The sequence below is a fragment of the Macrotis lagotis genome, chromosome 8 (genome assembly GCF_037893015.1).
Source record: "Macrotis lagotis isolate mMagLag1 chromosome 8, bilby.v1.9.chrom.fasta, whole genome shotgun sequence".
Taxonomy (NCBI): Eukaryota; Metazoa; Chordata; class Mammalia; order Peramelemorphia; family Peramelidae; genus Macrotis; species Macrotis lagotis.
Window position 1 is genome coordinate 69,480,469 of NC_133665.1, and position 18,882 is coordinate 69,499,350.

Below are 18,882 nucleotides of genomic sequence, written 5' to 3' on the forward strand. Positions count from 1 at the left end.
AAATTATAAAGGCAAATATTTGTTATAAAGGCTTAGATCAGGAGTTTCCAGTCTTTTCCTAATGAGAAGTTATTTCTGATTATCTTCAAAACCTGATGATCATTATAGTGACAGATGGACTACTGAGCAGTGAAGCAGTTAACAAGGAGAGACTCCCTCCCCTTTATGCTGAGAATCCCAGCCAACTGGGTCAAGGGTTAAGGTGTGTAAACATACATACAGGGACATATTTTTTCTACTCCTGATCTATGAAAATGCATGTTTTTTGGCCCTGGAATTGAAGTAATTCATCTAATTTTTAGATTAACCACATAGCTCCGAGTGAGATTTCACTTCATGGTAGAGTTCTTTTATTTTATATTATGTAGGACTTTTCTTTTGGTCTGCCTTGACAGTAGTTTGGCTCCAAGTGGGTTTTGATTAAGGATGTAGCAGAATCCCTCCTATGAGAACCTTTTGTATCAGGACAGTTAGGTACCCTAGAAATTGTATTAGATCAGAACTATACTGATCTGGGTCCAATTGCCAGCTGTACACTCTAGGCCCTTAGGCAAATAATTTAACTCATCCATGTCAAAGGTCCAAAGTTTTCGTGTTCTATGATTTATGAAAAAGAGTAACAGCCCACTGAGAGAACAATTAGAAAAGAACTCAAATCTTCTGGAAGATCACAATTTGGGGGCCAATGAGCTAAAAGATGGAATTGCCACTATTTTGATACCAGGAGAATTTTGTGTGGGTGATAATATTAAGGTTAGAGCACTTTAAATATAAGAAGTAGTTATATCTTAGTATATAATTCTTGTGTTAGAAATTCTCTTATAATCTGATGGACTTGGGTCACTTTGGGAACCTCTACTTCTCATACTTGTTTATATCTACTAAGGTAGTATCTGTGAATATCACTGACTAGCTGAGACAAGTCAACAACTTCCTCCAAAATATTTCAGATTTACAAAACATGAGAATAGTTTTTATTTATAGAGTAAAAAAACCATAGAAAGGACTCACCCTAGAATCCAGAGATGATCCTTTTCATTTCACCCCAGTAGAGACTTGGCCATCTGTGTGACCCACAGTCCTGCCCTGGCTAGTGATTCATCAGGGAGTAGGGATTTACCACTCCTGTTTTGTGTCCCAGTCGCTCCTTATTATTTGACTTTCTGTCTATAGTTGCAATTGTTCTTTCTCCCAGGAGATGGTGCAAGCTGTCCAACATCTGGATCAGGAGAGCCTAAATGTTACAAGATCTTAATCCCAAGAGTCAAGATGGCTCTGGGTATTAACTATCCACTACTGAACTTACCAAGTAGTTGTTCTTTCTCAAAAAGTTCCTTAGGGTGTCCTGAACTAGGGGAGGTACCGACAATGCCATAATTCTGTATGGTCAGGGCTGGAATGAGGCCAAAATGCTTCATCTTTCTGTTCTTTAGTGTTTTCCATAGAAGACCCCTTTTCCCATCACCACCCCCTCCACCCCCTGAAAAAAGAAAAGAATCACTTTCCCTTGTCATTGATTTACATAATCAGAGTGTGTATCCTTTCCTTCTTCCCCACATTACAAAGAACTTCCTCAGATTCTGTGGGAACCATCTTTTCATTACCCCACTCAAATGAGTCTGCACTTTCCACTCCTGAATACATTTGGGTAAATTTTTATATGTTTCCCTTTCCCACTCGTAAGTTAATTCCCACCTGCTCAGTTTTTCTCACTGCATTTTGAAATTTAGAGACATCTTCCTATATTCCTACTGCCTCCTTGTCTTTCCATTTCCTGTCTTCCCTAGTGGTAATTGAGCCTGGACCTGCAAATTACTCTGGAGCAGCAATAAACCTTGAGAAATCACTGAAGACAAAACAAGGTCAGGAGGGCCAAATAGATAACTTGTATGATGTAGGAATTGGGGTAGGAGGCAAAGAGGGTTAAACAATTACCTGGGCACAGAGGCCCAAATCCAAGGTGATGACTGATTTGCAAATTCCAATCTCAAGGCCAGAGTTATCTAGGCATCCCCATCCACCTCTTGCTAATCTTTGCCCTCAGTTTAGGAGATGCTTTCCTATTTCTCTGGAAGCCTCTATTTTGGATTGTGATTTTAAAGAGCTCTCACTGAGATACTTTTTTGCTGTAATTTTGCCTCTTCCCCCCCAAAAAAATGACATAGTGATGAAACACACTAATATGGAATTGCTACCAATGCTTAGACAAAGTTCTACTTTTTGTTGTACCTATGTTGGCAAACTGAAGGATCTGGAAGAAAGATTTCCATCTCTGGCTATCTTCTGACCTAGGATTCTCCAACCAACATTTGTCAGCAGATTTCAGAGCCTTCTTAGAAAGGAGGCGTTATTACTTATGTCAGTAATTTGCACTCTCAATTCCTCCATCTTTTTCCTTCTTCCCTATCTGTGCCTAGAAAACAAGTTGTCAGTAAGCATTTCGTGCCTTCTCTTTTCTCTTTGTCTCTCTTTCTCTTGGTCAGATTTTGAGGAAACCAAAAATAATTCCTCTTTAGGAAAAAGCTAGGGAACTCAATTATAGTCCTTCCTAATCATTTACAGAGAGACAGTCTTCAACTCAACATCTATTAAGTGCAACTGAGTAACACAAAATTGGAGTGGGCTACTTCAGAAAATAGCACTAAGTTCTTCATTCATGGAAATTTTTCAGCAGAAGTTAAATGACCAGTTGGGAATGTTGTCAACAGTACTTTGGACCTTCCTAGCCTCTGAATTACTACTACAAATGTCAAAGAAATGAGTATAGATAGAATTTTAATCAATGTTTTATAAGATTTAGCAATATTTCAAAAATTCAACAGACATATGCCTACTAAGAGCAAGGCACTATGGTGGGCCCTAGAAATCAAATGACAGAAATGAAGGACAATGCTTATCATTTAACGATATTCAATGGGGGGATGAGGAAGTGAAGAGAATGAGGAGGGATATGACATATACACAGAAAAATAAATTCAAGTAATTTGAGGAGAGAGAACAGCAACAACTTGGAGCTAATGAACTTTGAAGAAAGCTAAGAATTCTAAGAAGTGGAGGTAAGGAAAAAGTAGATTTCAGACATTGAAGTACACAGCCTATTCAAAGCATGAAGGTAGGAGATGGAAAATCGCATGTGAAGAGGAAAGTCAATTTGGATGGACTAAGGAGGACTTGTAAAGACAAGTATGGTAGAATAAGCTTGGAAAAGTAAGGAGGAAAAGTGAGGGGGAATAAAAGGAACCCACAAGAAAGGTACAAATATTGTTCTAGAACCCTGGAAATAGTCCCCACATATAGCTTAGAGCTGACTGGCCAGAGGACTGTGTGAAGAAAGAATACTCTCTGGGATGCTGAACCTCAGAAAAAGGCTCCACTCATCCCATTCTAGTTACAGTTCTGTCAGAATGCTGAATGTATTTGGTGAAAGCCATCCATTTGCTAGTACCTTGTATATCAGTTTGAAGGAATTGTCTTTCTTCAGTCATATTTTCTTTGGGGGAGAATCCAGTGCTTAGTGCTTTGTTCACTTAAAAGCTGGGAGAGGGAATAATTACATTATTTAATAGCAGAATTTAGAGCAGCAAGGCTGATTTAGGACATCTTATCCAACTGACTTATTTTTAAAATATCATATTTTTTGTCTTTAATCACTTTCATTGTTGAATACAATTCTCCCTCTTTCTCTACCAAAGGGTTACTCAGTAAGCCAGATGTGGGAAACAATGAGTCAGTCAAAAAAATATGTACTAAGCACTGTGCTAAATGCTGGGATGCAAAGAAAGACAAAAGATAATTCCTGCCCTCAAGGAGTTTTCAGTCTAATGGGAGAAACTACATACAAGCAGCTATAAAAAAAATAAGCTATGCACAAGATAGACTGGAAATAAATTAGCAAAGGGAAGGCACTAGAATTAAGATGGATTGAAAAAGGCTTCCTATGGAGGTGAGATTTTAGCTGAGACTTGATGGAAGTCAGGAAATAGAGATAAGGAGGGAGAGTAAGGTAGGCATGGGGGAAAAGTCAATGAAAAATGCCTAGAGTCAGGACATGAAGTATCTTGTTTGAGGAAGACCAAGGAGGCCACTGTCATTGGATTAAACAATAAATGGTAAGGTATAAGGCATAAGAGGAGGCAGATTATGAAGAGCCTTGAAGGCCAAACAGAGGATTTTTAAATATAAATACAACGTACTCAAATGAGAGATTAAGTATTTTATACGAGAAACAATATGATGGCAGGTATGGCTAGACCAGGGCCATATATATAAAAACCTGAAAATGTGGATTAGGGGCCAGAAAAGAGAAGCATGTATTTGACCTTAGCAGTAATAGAAAGGTATCAGAACTGGAACAGGAGAATGACGTGATTATATTTGCACCTTATCTAAATCAGTTTGATGGCTTGTGTGTCTTGGACTGGGGAGAACAGAGTGGCAGGGAAACCAATGAGGAGATTATTGCATGGCAACCATGGTGATCATCTCTGTTTATTTGGACCTGAACTAAGATGATGCCCATGTGACTGGGGAGAAGGGAATGACTTCTAGAAGAAAGAATTTTGGATGTGGAGATAAGATAAATGTGAAGTGAAAGTCAGTGACAATTCAAAGTTACCATCAGGATTGGGAAGCTGTGTGAATCTGTGACTAAAATGGGGCTGGGGAGATATTCAGTGGAAATAGAAGAGGAACGGACTCTTGGGGAAAAGGAATGGACTTTTGAATTTAGTTATGGCCATGTTGACTTTGAAATGCTATCTTTTGTAACAATGAAAAAAAAAAAATAGGAGGAGGGGGAAAAAACCAATTGGGCAAGACCAGCCAGTACATCAGTGGAGTCTACAAACAAAACAACCAATCAAAATAAACCCCCCCAGGCCCTGTTCTTGAGGAGCTCATAAGCTAAAATACCATAGAAAACATACAAGGGGAAGAGATGATGAGCTTTGCCCTTGGTTTCAAATAACTGCTTTACCCCTTAAAAATAAATTTAGGACTACCCCCTCCCCGGCTGAGAGACAGAACTCCAAAGGTGACTGAATCTGTGTTCTTTGTTTCTCTAGCCAGAATCTTCTATCATTAGTGATGTCAGTGGCTCATCGTATAGCTATTGTTCTTCTCCAGGCCAAGTTATAATACTTGATTTTATTTCCTGCTCTATTTATCCTCAGGGTGATGTCTGTGGGCATTACTCTGGGATCCTATAAATATTGATTAAATATAAGCTATGTGCTAAACACTTTGTTGGAAGAGATACAAAAATGTAACTGAGATGTGGTCCTAGTCTACAAGGAATTTGTAGCTTATCAGCAGCATATGACACACATAAATAATTGCAATACATACTACCAATATATCTATCAAACAATTATTAAGAATCTTCTGTGACTCAGTGGGCAAAAGACTGAGCCTAGAGTCATAAAACCTCAGTTTAAATCTGACCTCAGTTGTGAGACCCTGGGAAAGTCATTTAACATCTTTTGTCTCAAGTTTCCTCATCTGTAAGATGAGGATAACAATAATGCTAACAAAAGACACTCAGGTCCATAAAGTGACCTGAAATGAAAAAGAGTTCAATCATATATCGCAAAACATTTTTATTTTCTGAGAAAAAACTTGCAGGGAAAGATCTTGCAAAGGAACACAGAGTTCTTAGCTGATCAAAGGGGAATGGAAAAATACAAGATATTTATGGTTTCTAGAGGTTTCTAGGCAAGAAGCAAACCTATTTTCCAGATTTGTTGTAAGGATCAAATGGGATAATTGTAAAGTGCTTGGTTTAATATCTAGAACATAGTGCTATGTAAATATTATTCTGTGGAGTTAAACATTATGATAGATACTAGGGCTATACAAAGTTTAAATAAGGTATAGTCTCTGCCTTCAAAGAGGCTACAATCTTGTAAAGATAATAAGATATGAAAATAAGTATAATATAAAACATTTTATATATTATGTTATTATGTTATATATTATATATTCTATATATTACACAATATATGTTATACTATTACATATATACTATTTTATAATATCTTGCATATATCACTTATTACATATACACTATAATACATGTTGCTTATTGCATATATATTTCATATTATATATACTACATGTATTACTTATTATATACATACTACATATTAAACATATTTTTATTTCTTTTATACTATGTATATTACAATATATTATATAGTAGAATGTTATCTGAAGGTCACTATCATGCCCTGGACCTGAAAGAAAGAGGAACAGTGAGACAAAGGGAATAAATAGCATGACTAAAAGTAGACTTTGGTGTTATTGTTAGAGGTTTTATTTGGGAGCAAGAAGAAAGTAGAGAAAAAGTCCAATGTAGAAAATGCATGGAGAGAAATGAGATTAGATTGGAAAAAAGTGTAGAGGTACTAGATTGTAGAGAGTGTTGAATACCAACCAGCCAAGAAAATCATAGCATTTGAAATTTGGACTTGACCTCAGTGGCCATCTGCTCCAACCCGTTATCCCAAAAGGATCTTCACTACAACAAATGTAATAAGTGATGATCTGAGCTTTTACTTGAAGATATCTAACTAGATTCTACTTTTTTTGGATAGCTTAGTTTTCTCTTACATGAAGTCTACATTTCTTGGTACTGAGTTTTGCCGTTAAACTGAATAAATGTAATCTCTCTTCCCCATGACTGCCCTTCAAATACTTGAAGACGGCTATTATGTCTTCCATCCTTGCCTTTCCTCCCCCAAGTCTTCTCCAGCTTAAATATTCCTAGTTCCTTTATCCAATACTCATAATGTAGTACAGACTCAAGGACCTTCATCATTTTGACTGCCCCTTTTGCAAATTTATCAATGTTTTTCCTAATCTGTGTGAGCTTGGCTTAATTAGAGATAGTGAAGTAGTTTCTGTCAATGTTATGCCTGGCCCCAGTGTGTATGTCCTCGTGTCCTTCTGTAGCTGTATGTTTTGTATTTCCACTAAATGTGTGACACAGAAAATTTTATGTTTCCATTAACAAATATCCATATGGCCTATGGACTTGAATCAGAACTCTGAAATTCCTCCAACTGAACACAATTTCTCTTTCCAGCTCTCCCTGTGCTATACTTCCTCTAAGCTTGTCCTTTGACTTTGAACCTTAACTGCCTCCTTTCTCCTACTTTATCACTCCTGCTTCTAGTTCACTTCCCCTCTATCATAATTTTAACCCTATATTGACTCAGCTATATTCATTTACCTTTCCTCTCGAATCCCTTGTCCATAGTTCTGTTGCCTCTGGTGCCTTAATGAAAAGCAACTCTAGCTTATATTTACTACATGCTTTCTCTAAGTCCTCTGAAGGAGGAAGAAGTCACTCAACCAGTTAAACTGGATTCACTATAAATTTCATGCCTAATATTAACAAGTGTTCAGTCTGTTCTTCCCTCTTTGGTTTAATTATTGCACTCATCACAGTGATTGTTTCAAATATTCTCTTCTCAAGTTTCCAATACCAACAGGGTATATCTTGTACTCACTACGTAAGTTGTGAATAGAAAGGAAAAGATTCATTCATTGAGGTTGGCAAAAAGGTGGCAGGTCTGCTATATATTTTGACAGACAGTAAATCGATGTGATAACCTCAGTGACATGGAGTTCTGGACACCTATCAGGAAAGCATGAAAAGTTGTCTTTATGATTCAGAATTATAGAACAATACCTTACATTCACTTAGACAGTTTTGTTGATTGTTGAATTAAGGGACATGTCTATATTTTTCAACCACGCAAAAGTAAGTTAACATATAGTTACTTGAAACTAAATCATCAAATAGAAAGAAAATGGTCAATTTGAAAAAGCAGCATAAAATACTACCAGAATCTCCCAAATATCAGGATCAACCTAATTTACTAACAACCTAGTTCAGAAGAACTTACAGAATGATAAAATTTTCACCTCCTCTTATCCTAAAAAGTAACATCTTTGCTAGAGATTTTGTGTTCCCTAACAATTTATCTTTTAAAGTTGACAAAAAGCCATTCTCTTCATGCTATAAATGAGATTAATAAAATGAAAAAATAATGAATATACATTGTAGGCATTAACTCACTTGCTTCAGAATATCAGAGGTTGTCTCTTCATGTCCTTCAATGTGTAGTATGTTTCTACATGACCCATGATTTCTATTTATGTTTATCATAAAATGTTTTTGATGTCATTGCCCTTATCCCAGAGAAACTGTGTACTGAGGGGAAAAGGGTTGCTAGAGATACTTGTTTTCCAGTGATCCTATATCTGATTTAATTTATTTGTTGATTTATTTAATTAATGTTTATTTTGATAGAATGATTCCCTAACAATACTGCTCTGCAACCAAAGTTCTTTTCTCTAAAAAAACTTCAGTTAAACAAAATGTCCTCTGGCATATGGTTTATTCTTTTTCCTTTGGTATAATTGGCATAATTTATTAACAGAAAAGATATATAGAGTAGAAACAACATCTTTTTCATAGTATTTAAGCACAAGTTTGTCCATATACTTTTTTATATTCATTGAGTTTATTGTTCTGAAATAACTACTTCTTTGACTCTACATTAGTTCATATAAGTCTTCCCATGTTTCTCTGAATTCCTTGTATTTGCCATTTCCAATTTGATCAAACAAAAACATTCATTAAAAGCAAGATGTTAGGGTCAGTGCTGGGAATAAAATAATAGATAAAAGATACAATAGTTGATAGGTTCTATTCTCAATGTGCTTACAATTTCATTTAATTGTATAAATAACTATGATGAGAGAGAGAGAGAGAGGAGTACAAAACAGAGAGAATATATGCAAAGAATCATGAAAAATTTGAGGAGAAAGAGATCACTTTCATCAATGGGAGGAGGAAAGGAAATGGGGAAAAGTTCACAAAGGAGAGAACCCTTAAGTCAGACCTTGAAAGAAAGGTGTTCAACAAAGGAAGATGGTTGGGATGTAGAGAGTCCATTACAGCCACAAAAGATGATAAGCTAAGGAACATAGATGGAAAGAAGTACAATGAGAATGGGAGACAGAAAGTAGTCCTGTTTGGATAGGACATGGAATAGATGAAGGAGAGACATGCTAAACCTGAAAAGGTAAAGGGACCTATATTATGTGAAAGATCTTTAGTACTAAAGTAAGGAGTCTATGTGTTATTCCCAAAACCCAGAGACACTGACCCACAGCACTCTGGGAGTGCTGCCAAACAAGATCACAATGTAAATGAAATATTTAACAAATTAATTATAAATACAATACAAATAGGTAACATCACATTTTTAAACAAAATCAATATGTTACTAGCAAGGATCCTTATTATGGATTTGTGGTGCTGGTTGCTATCTGATTTTTGACATATTAACCCAGGCAGTGGAAAACCACTGATGAATCTTTGTATAGATTTTACTCAGTTTCCTAGTTCTCTGAGAAATAATCTATTTCCTATTTAACCTCTTTTTGGGTAATTGGTTAGGATTATTAATAGATAAGTAAAAAAATAGAATCAGTTAAGAGCATATGCTTTTCAATGCCTTTGATTTTTGCCAGATTGCAAAATCTAAAACCAGGCAACCAACTATTAACAAATTGAATAAAATTTGTAGAGGAAAGCTTAGATTTATTGACTATTACCAGAAGATTGTGTAATTAATCTTCATAACCACAGTTCTTTGAAAGAGTTATTACTGATGGCAAAGAATTGGAAATTGAATGAATGTCCATCAATTGGGGAATGGCTGAACAAATTGTGGTATATGTATGTTATGGAACACTATTGTTCTATGAGAAACCAGGAGGGATGGGAATTCAGAGAAGCCTGGAAGGATTTGCATGAACTGATGCTGAGCAAGATGAGTAGAACCAGAACAACAATCAGGGACAATTTTAGAGTATCTGTAATGGAGAATACCATCCCTATCCAGAGAAAGAATTATGGAGTTTGAACAAAGACCAAAGATTATTACCTTTAATTAAAAAAAAAACACATTATGTATTATGTAATTTTGATAGCTCTTATATTTTATTTTTTTCCCCCTTGATATGATTTCTCTCTCAACACATTCAACTTAGATCATTGTATAGTATGGAAACAATGTAAAGACTAACAGAATGCCTTCTGTGAGGGGTGGGGGAGGGAAGCAGGATTAGGGAAAATTGTAAAATTCAAAAATAAATAATAATAATTTGTATTTATATAAGTTATAAATAATAAAAATAATTTAAAAAAGTTTTTACCCCAAAACTATTTGGTTTATATAACAAAACAACTTATATTTATATAGTACTTAATATGTTTTATACAGCACTTTTCTATGAACAGTAGAACATAAATTCACTTAAAGGCTGAGAGTATTTTCATGTTTCCCTTTATATCCTCAGAGCCTATACAGTATTGCATTGTGGATGGCGAACTTGAAAACTTGCATTCCAGTCCAATCTTTGACATGTAGTAATTTTGTGACTTCTTAGGCCATGTTAGAGGGACTTTCTTTAACTGGGATTTTCCTGGATTAATGAAATTTTAGCTCTAATTCCTAATGTCTTGGTCTAGCATGCAGCTTCTATATAGGGAGGCACTTAATAGATATTTGCCTGAATTAATCAACTGACCATACTGAAAACTATTTTTCTCCTTCCTTCTCTCTCATTTTATAGAACCCAGGCTTTTTGTCTCCAGAACTCTTTCTAGTACACCAGGCTAGTCCTATATTCCCATATATCTCATAAGGCAGAGAATTTGGGATTAGCATTTTTTAACTTAACTTGCAAAATTGTATCTCCCTCAAGAATTATTAGATTATATGTTATTTAGGGGGAAAGTCATTTGTTATGCTAGAGTCAGTTCTTATGGGTTCCTGCAAATTGTTAAATTTTCAGTGCGAGCATTTATATCTAGCATATACACTAAAAATCAGGATTTGATTGTTTTATTGATTGTCTAGGTTTAAGAAAATGTTAATAGCATAGGACAAATTTAAGAGAATATACTATTTAAAAAGATATACTGTGTGTTTTGGGGATTGTTAAACATTTATCCTGGTTATACCTGTCTAATATTTTTTAATATAAACCATCAAGCAATAAGCATTTAATAGGTTTAAACTTTGTGCTAGACATGAGTGAATTCAAATCTTTCATGCATCTTAATGTCCTTGAAAACTTTTGCAAGAGAAATGCAGTCTCTTGGTCTCAGATTGACAACAGAGTTTGTCAACAACACTCCAAGATGATGTCAGCATTAACACTCACTCTTATCTTAGTTCCGACATCAACCTGTGTTTGCACATTACAAGGCTATACTTGAGAAGAGATACAAGCTGAACTGTGACTTCTGTTAGCAGGGTCTTCCTTTACATTCACCTTCATGACTGTGCTATTGATTCAGAAGCAAAGACATCAAAAGCAGAGGAGACATTTGGAAGAAAGGGGAGAAATATTGCACAGTAGGATTGACTAGGAGGTAGATGGGTGCTGCAGTGGATGAAGGATAGGTCAGGGGACTTGGATTAGGAAGACCTGAATTTGAGTTCTATCCCAGACACTTGCAAAATGTAGGACCTTGAATAAATTAACATACCTCAACCTTAGTTTTTTCATACCAGGATTGGTGTAAGGATCAAATGATTTAACCTATGTAAAACTTTTTGTAAACCTTAAAGTGCTATTTATCAGTATTACATGGTGATATAAATAGTATAGTAGCAACAAAAGTAGTTATAGTGGTGGTGAGGGTAGTAGTAGTAGTAGTAGTAGTAGTAAAAATTGTTCTGGGCTTATAATCATTATTATTAGTTATAAAATTACTAAGGCTAGAATGACTTTTCTTTGCATATACCAATTTGCATAGTTCCTCTAAGATACTTGATAGATTTAGAAAATATCATTCTCTTTGCAAGGAGGGCTAGAAGATTTGAGAATGGACTCTATAGTAGAAAATGGAATGAAAGGGGAGGATGGAAAATTGTTTGGGGATGTATGTGGAGAGAAAGTTCCCATGAATAGATGCTAGCATTTCATTCTAATAAGTAATAATAATGTTCATATGTGGCAAGATGGATTTATCTATTTTCTGGGACAGGGCAGCAGGAATTGGCATCCTGGCTGTGATTCTGGGGATTTTGCTGCTCTTTAGCTGCTGGTATTGCAAGAGACGCAGTGGCTACAAAAATCTCAAGGTTAGTATTGCTCACACACTCCCTTTGGGTAAGTCAGGACATTTTTACCTGGTACCATAATAGAAGTTTCTGAAGGATTGGAAAACAATAAAATGTCTTTTCAGTAATCCTGTTCCACATTCCAGGTAGTAGCTATTAAAGAGATGAAGATGTCTACACAGCTGGTCTATTAGTATATTTATTGTAGACAGATAGTAAAAGTGAACAGTAAATTAGGCACAAATCTGAAACAGAGAAAATAAACAAGTTGGGTGGAATTTAAGGAATTTGACCCTATTTTCAATGCTCTCAAGTCTCTCTTAGAAACAAAAACCCATCTTTTAAGTAATATTGTTCTTCTGATGATTATTTAGAACCATATCTTGGAATACCATAATCTCTGAAAACTAAAAAAAAAGAGTCATGTAAAGGATATTGAAATACATGATAGGCATAAATCTGCTGACATAGATTATCAACAATGAATTATGCACCAAAAAAAATGCTATCAAAAGTAGCAAAGAGATGTGTTTCTGACCATTAAAGAAAAGGGATTATAGGTGGAGAGTTGAAAGAACACCAGGCCTGGAGTTAGGAAGACCTGAGTTCAAATGTAGCCTCAGACATTTACCAGCTGTATGATCCTGTTTGCCTTAATTTCTTCATCTGTAAAATGAGCTGGAGAAGGAAAGCCAAACCATTCCAAGAAAACTCCAAATGGGGTCACAGAGTGACACAAATCAAATGAAAAACAATAGCAAATGGAGTATGCTGCTTGGACCCCATGGAGGGTTTCTTCAAGGACATGGACAAAGAACTCTCCAAGATGAGGAGAAATGGAATGGAATGTAGCCCATACCATTGGAAGGAATATTTTTGAGGACAAAAACAGATATTCATTGAAGTATTTGATGTAATTATGGGCCACCATTTGTTCAAAGCATTCAATGTAATTCATATCATATTTATTTTGATAAAAATAGTGACTTAAAAATACCCTCATTTTTTGGTCCAACGAAACTTACCACAAAGGGATTAAATTACAAAGTCATTTGGGGAAAGAAATGGGCATATAGCCTCCATTTTAAGTCCAGTCTGCTATACCATATGGTCTCTTTGATAAAGAAGTTACCACTGGGTCCAGAGATTGGGGGTGGGGGTATAGCACATCTTTTTCATTTCTATATATTGCTCTCCATTTTCTTCTTGCTTCTTTTCCCACTAACTCCTACTGAATTTGTATTTCAGAACAAAAACCTTTATTCTGGCCCTAGGACCATCCTGATGGGGAATTACTATAGGGATGAGACTGTTCTCCCTCTCAGCAAAGGGTCCTTTCTGGAGAACAGCAACATCAGCTCTGTGGTATGTCAAGCCCCTGAAATCATGCTTATTTGTTTGTTTCTTGTTTAGCCAAACTAAATTCAAATATGTGAAAACACTCACAGTGAAGAACCAAGGAAAACTATCAGTACAGTTATCATTATAATTGTTTTTTAATAATCCTGAGTATTTTATTTTATGCATTATAAGATATTATTCTGAGAAGGGGTTCATGCCACATACACAAAAGGACTAGGAACTTGTTCTAAAGCATTGGTGACTTTCTCAAGTTACTCCAGTGGTTTCCTAGACTCTCCAGGGTCAAATAGAAAGAACTGGCATTTCAAGTTCTTTGTAACCTGACTGCTTCCCACTTTTCCAGACATCTTACACTGTATTCCCCTCCATGTATTAGTGTACAGTCCAATGAGATTGACCTGAATTTTTCCCATGTAGTTTGTTTGTACTTGTTTATGTAGGCTGCTTATTCATTTATGAGCATAGCACCATCTTCAAAGAATTGAGGCAATTCTTTGCATATTTGGGATAATAAATTTTTTTACCAGTTATATTCTCACAGGTGTATCCTATTCCATTTTTAAAGCATGATATTTCTAACTTAAAATCAGAGCTAATGTCCTTGAAGCTAATTAAGTAAAGGAACACCAGAAGGATCTTGAAGTAAACATTCATCCCCCTATTTCTCATTGTCAAGTAAACAAGTATCTTTTAGATGTCAGGATTATGGATACAAAGAGGGGCAAAAACAGTTAAGTCCTCAGAGAGCTTACTTTCTAGTGTGGTAGAGATGGAGAAGACTAACCACTATATATATATATATATATATATACATATATATATGTATATATAATATCATATAATCATGGTGGATCAATATTCAAGGAAAACTATGCTATTATATCTCAAGTTCAGGATATAGTTATCTTTAATGAGTATTATAGACATCAGCTGAAAATAGAAAAGGTAGTTTTGCTTTGTTACTGTTCAGCCATGTCTGACTCTTTGTGACCCTATTTGGGGTTTTCTTGACAAAGACACTGAAGTGGTTTGCCATTTCCTTCTCCAGCTCATTTTACAAATGAGAAAACTGAGACAAACTTAAATAACTTGCCCAAGCTCACACAGTAAGTATAAGAGACTGGATTTGAACTTTGGTCTTCTAGACTCCAGAAATGGTGTTCTATCCATTGGGTCACCTAGCTAGAATATATACAAATTCTATTGGGGAAGATAATTAGCTACAATTAATAATTATTAAGATAAAGAAGTAGATATAAGGTATAAGCATATATATATATATATATATATATATACATACATATATATATATACCAGTGGAAGAGACCAAATGAAAATAATAAAGTATATACAAGATACAGAATAGATGAAAATAATCTGAAAGATGAAGGCATTGATAGATATATGTCCAGGGAGTCTAGGAAAGGATTCCTATAAAAGGTGAGATTTGAAATGAGTCGAAGGAAGTCAAAGCAATGAAGTGAGGGACTGACCATTCCAGGCATAGGGGTCAGGCTAAACAAAAGCACTGAGACAGAAGATGGGGTTGCTGTGTTTGAACAACTACAAATAGACTTGTGTACTTGGATTTTAGAACTATGGAGAAGAATAAGGTTTAAGAAGGCTAAAGAGGCAGGAAGGACTAGGTTATGATGAGCTTTACATGCTGCACAGGGCTTTTTTATCTTGTCCTAGAGGAGGCATGTTAAGCATATAAAATAAAATACAAAGTATTATAAAGGAAACCAACTACACTGAAATGCATATATTAATATTTTTAAAAAGCAAGTTCATGAAAATATGCAAAGACTTACATGAACTGATGTAAAGTAAAATGAGCAGAACCAGGAGGACATTGAGTATAGTAACAGCAATGTTGTATGATGATCAAGTGTGAATGACTTAGATTTAACAATACAATGATCTGAGACAATTCCAAAGGACTCATGATGATAAATGCTATCCACCTGCCAAGGAAAAAACTGATGGAACATGAATGTAGATTAAAGCATACTCTTTTCTTAACTTTCCTTATTTTTCTTGTTTTTTGGGGGGGGCTCTGTGTTTTCTTTCACAATATGACTGATATGAAATATGTTTTGCATGACTGCATATAGATAGGAATATTTTATATGTGTGCATGTATAACCTATCTCTCTTCTCCCTTTCTTGACCAAAGGGACTTTCCTTTAGAAATCAGTGTCTCCATTTCCTCTCCTTTCACTTCTAAAACATTTGCAGTCTGACTTCTGATCACATCATACATTTGAAACTGCTCTTTCCAAAGTTACCAATGATCTTTTAATTGACAGTTTTTTCCATGCAAAACATCTTTCTATATTAGCTATATTACATAAGAAAATGTTCACAGAAACACTTAAGAAAAATAGAGTACCAAAAGAAGTATGCTTCAGTTTGCACTCAAGGTGCATCAGAACACTAACTAGAAGTAGAAAGCATTTTTCATCATGAGTCCTTTGGAATTGTCTTGGGTCATTGTCTTGAGTAGATCAGACAAGTCTTTCACAGTTGATCATTGTACAACATAGCTATTAATATATGTACAATGTTCTCCTTATTCTGCTTTTCTTCACTTTACATGAATCCATATGTCTTCCAGATTTTTTTGAAACTTCCACTCATCAATTTTAGTAGCACAAAAGCATTCTATCACATTCTTACACAATAACTTTAGTCATTCCCCAATTGGGAATTCCTTCCATTCCCAAGTCTTTGTCACCACAAACAGAACTGTCACAAACTTAATTGATGAAGCTAATGGCCTTTCCTCAATTCTAATTCTTCTTGAACTTTCTGCAACCTTTGAATTGATATTCACCCTCTTCTCATGGATGTTTTCTCCTCTTTAGGTTTTAAAGACTCTGCTTTCTTCCTTCTTTATTTGTCTGACCACCTCTTTTTCCAGCCTTCTTTGCTGGACATGCCCATTATCCATAGGTGTACCTCAAGGGTCTGTCCTGGACTCTCTTCTATTTTCTCACTACCCCATCTCACTTGGTGATCTCAGCAGCTCTCCTTTGTTTAATCATCATCTCTAAGCAGATGATGGGGCAGTTTTATGGTGCAGTGGATAGGGTGCCAATACTAGAGTCATGAAGACTCATCTTTCTAGTCTCAAACACTTACATACTGTGTAATCCTGGACAAGGCACTTAACCCTGCTTGCTTCAATTTTCTCATCTGTAAAATGAGCTGGAGAGGGAAATGGCAATTCACTAGAGTGTCTTTGCTTCTCCCCAAATGGGGTCACAAAGAGTCAGACATCATGGAAATGGCTGAACAACAAAAAGAAGGTAAGTCCTAGATCAAATTATCTAAATCTAAGCTTTCTTCTAACCTGCAATCTCATATTAACAACTATTAGACATCTTAAAACTGGTTTCCCATGGACATCTCGAACTCACTATGTCCAAAACTGAACTTTGGGGAACACCCCCTTTTAGAGGCTGTGTATGGATAATGAATCATCAAATTTGAATGAGGAATTGAAGAGATGGAAGGATAACTTGGAGAGAGGAGAAAGTCTCCAGAGATCTTTTTTACCCTTCTCTTTCTTCATCTGTGAAACAAAATCAGATCAAATGACCATTTAAAAAATTCCTTCTAGCTCTAAATCTGATAATTCATTCAACTCTTACTCTCAAGAAATAATATGTCATGAAGATCTTGGTTTTCAATAACAAGTATAAGTTGAATTTTTTCTATATATTTCTATATATAAATATTATAATTAGAGTGGTCTTCTAAAGCAATCTATTTTTAACAGATGAGGAAATAATAACTAGCTAGCATATGTACTGGAGTGTATATATTTATGTTGTACACACATATATAGATAAATGTGTGTATATATGTAAACAAACTTTAAGGTTTGAAGAGTACTTTACAAAAATTAGCTCATCTTAGTATCACAACAACCCTTAGAGGTAGGTACTATTATTATTCTTATTTTATAGTTGAGGAAACTGAGGCAGTCAGAGATTAAATGACTTGCCTATGATCATACAGCTAAGTAAGGGCCTGAAGCTGGATTTAAACTCAGATCTTTCTGACTCCAGACCCAATACATCTTTAATGAGGTTACATAGGAGCTAATTAACCTGTTTACCATGATACAGCTTGTTAAGGTGAAGAGCCAGAAGTAGAACTCAGATCTCTTCCCAGTTCAATGATGCATTCATTAGAAACCAAGATAAATTTGAACATGGTCTAAATGGATGAATTTGTAAATATTTATTTCATTGCATAGAAGTTCATAGGTCTGATAAACACATTATCTTTTTTTATTCCTACAGGTGCCTGATGCTCCCCCAGCTTATGAGTTCTCTGCAGAACAATCCCTACCACCCTATACTCCTTAATGTTCAGCAAGAAATTTTAGAGGCCTTGAAAAGATTCTCTTTATGCTTTTGCTTCAAATTCATGTGAAAGTCTAATGTTCCATAGCAATACACTGCAGGAATAAAACTAATTTTCAAATTATTTATAGCACAGCTACTTTTACTAACTAAATAGCAAAATTAAATACGTTACAAAGAATAATATTTTACACATCAATAAACTGCTGATTCTGGTTGATTTCTGCTTCAACTTAATATGACTACACTACATTAATATTGCTTCAGGGGGTTCACAAGAAGCTTTTGACTTTTCATTCTTTCTATTCAATTGCATTTTGGCTAAAATGTACTTGAAAATATAGAAGCTTAACTTCTAATCAGCATAAAATTTGCACAAAATTATTAGTTATAAATTTTCATTATGCAAATATCACAAAAGATTTATTTAGGTATGAAAAAACCATCTAATTCATCCTATTGATTTCCCTGCTAATTACTATAGCCCTTCCCAAAATTAAGTGACAATTAAATTGACCTAAAGAGGAAGATTAAACTCTGAAGTCCTTATCTAGTATCGAAATTCTGTACCTGATCTATACTAATAAACATAGGATTATAGGTTTAGAGTTAGAAGGGATCATTAGATGTAGGGGTAAGCTATATCTATTTCGAATTGGCTCATAAGAGCTGATTGCTAATTTTCCATATGAACATTTATACCTCAGCAAATGCTACCCATTGGTTGTTTTGTTGATTACCTAGACTTAAAATTATAGAGAAAATATTAATGAAGATTAAACTTAAAATGTGTCTTGCATATAGGGTCCACCCATCAGGTTGTTAAACATTTATTAATTTAGCTGTTGTCTGGAGGACCTGAGTTTAAATTTGACCTCAGACACTTAATAATTGCCTAGCTGTGTGACCTTGGGCAAATCACTTAACCCCATTTCCTTAAATAAAATAAAATAAGAATCTAAAAAAATTACTTAAAACACCAGATTCAC

At 35.1% G+C, this 18,882-nt stretch overlaps 1 protein-coding gene and 1 long non-coding RNA gene across 9 annotated transcripts in view; one reads left to right on the forward strand and one right to left on the reverse strand.

Annotated features, from left to right (window-relative positions):
* Nucleotides 1-16,501, reverse strand: part of LOC141495772 (uncharacterized) — a 28,720-nt gene extending 12,219 nt beyond the window's left edge. For 3 of the 4 annotated variants that reach the window (XR_012470844.1, XR_012470843.1, XR_012470845.1), the window contains exons 1-4: nt 16,354-16,501; nt 2,230-2,413; nt 1,307-1,393; nt 1,012-1,219 (exon numbers count right to left, since the gene is read on the reverse strand). This is a non-coding gene — a long non-coding RNA (uncharacterized LOC141495772). Of the gene's footprint in view, nt 1-1,011; nt 1,235-1,306; nt 1,394-2,229; nt 2,414-16,353 lie in introns of all 4 variants that reach the window. The other variant, XR_012470846.1, reaches the window with a different exon arrangement.
* Nucleotides 1-18,017, forward strand: part of MLANA (melan-A) — a 47,503-nt gene extending 29,486 nt beyond the window's left edge. For all 5 annotated transcript variants that reach the window (XM_074197480.1, XM_074197481.1, XM_074197482.1 and 2 more), the window contains 3 exons: nt 12,077-12,173; nt 13,401-13,517; nt 17,831-18,017. In XM_074197480.1, the coding sequence (XP_074053581.1) occupies nt 12,077-12,173; nt 13,401-13,517; nt 17,831-17,896 (280 nt within the window). In that variant the 3' untranslated portion in view covers nt 17,897-18,017. The remainder of the gene's footprint in view (nt 1-12,076; nt 12,174-13,400; nt 13,518-17,830) is intronic.
* The last annotated feature ends 865 nt before the right edge of the window (nt 18,018-18,882 follow it).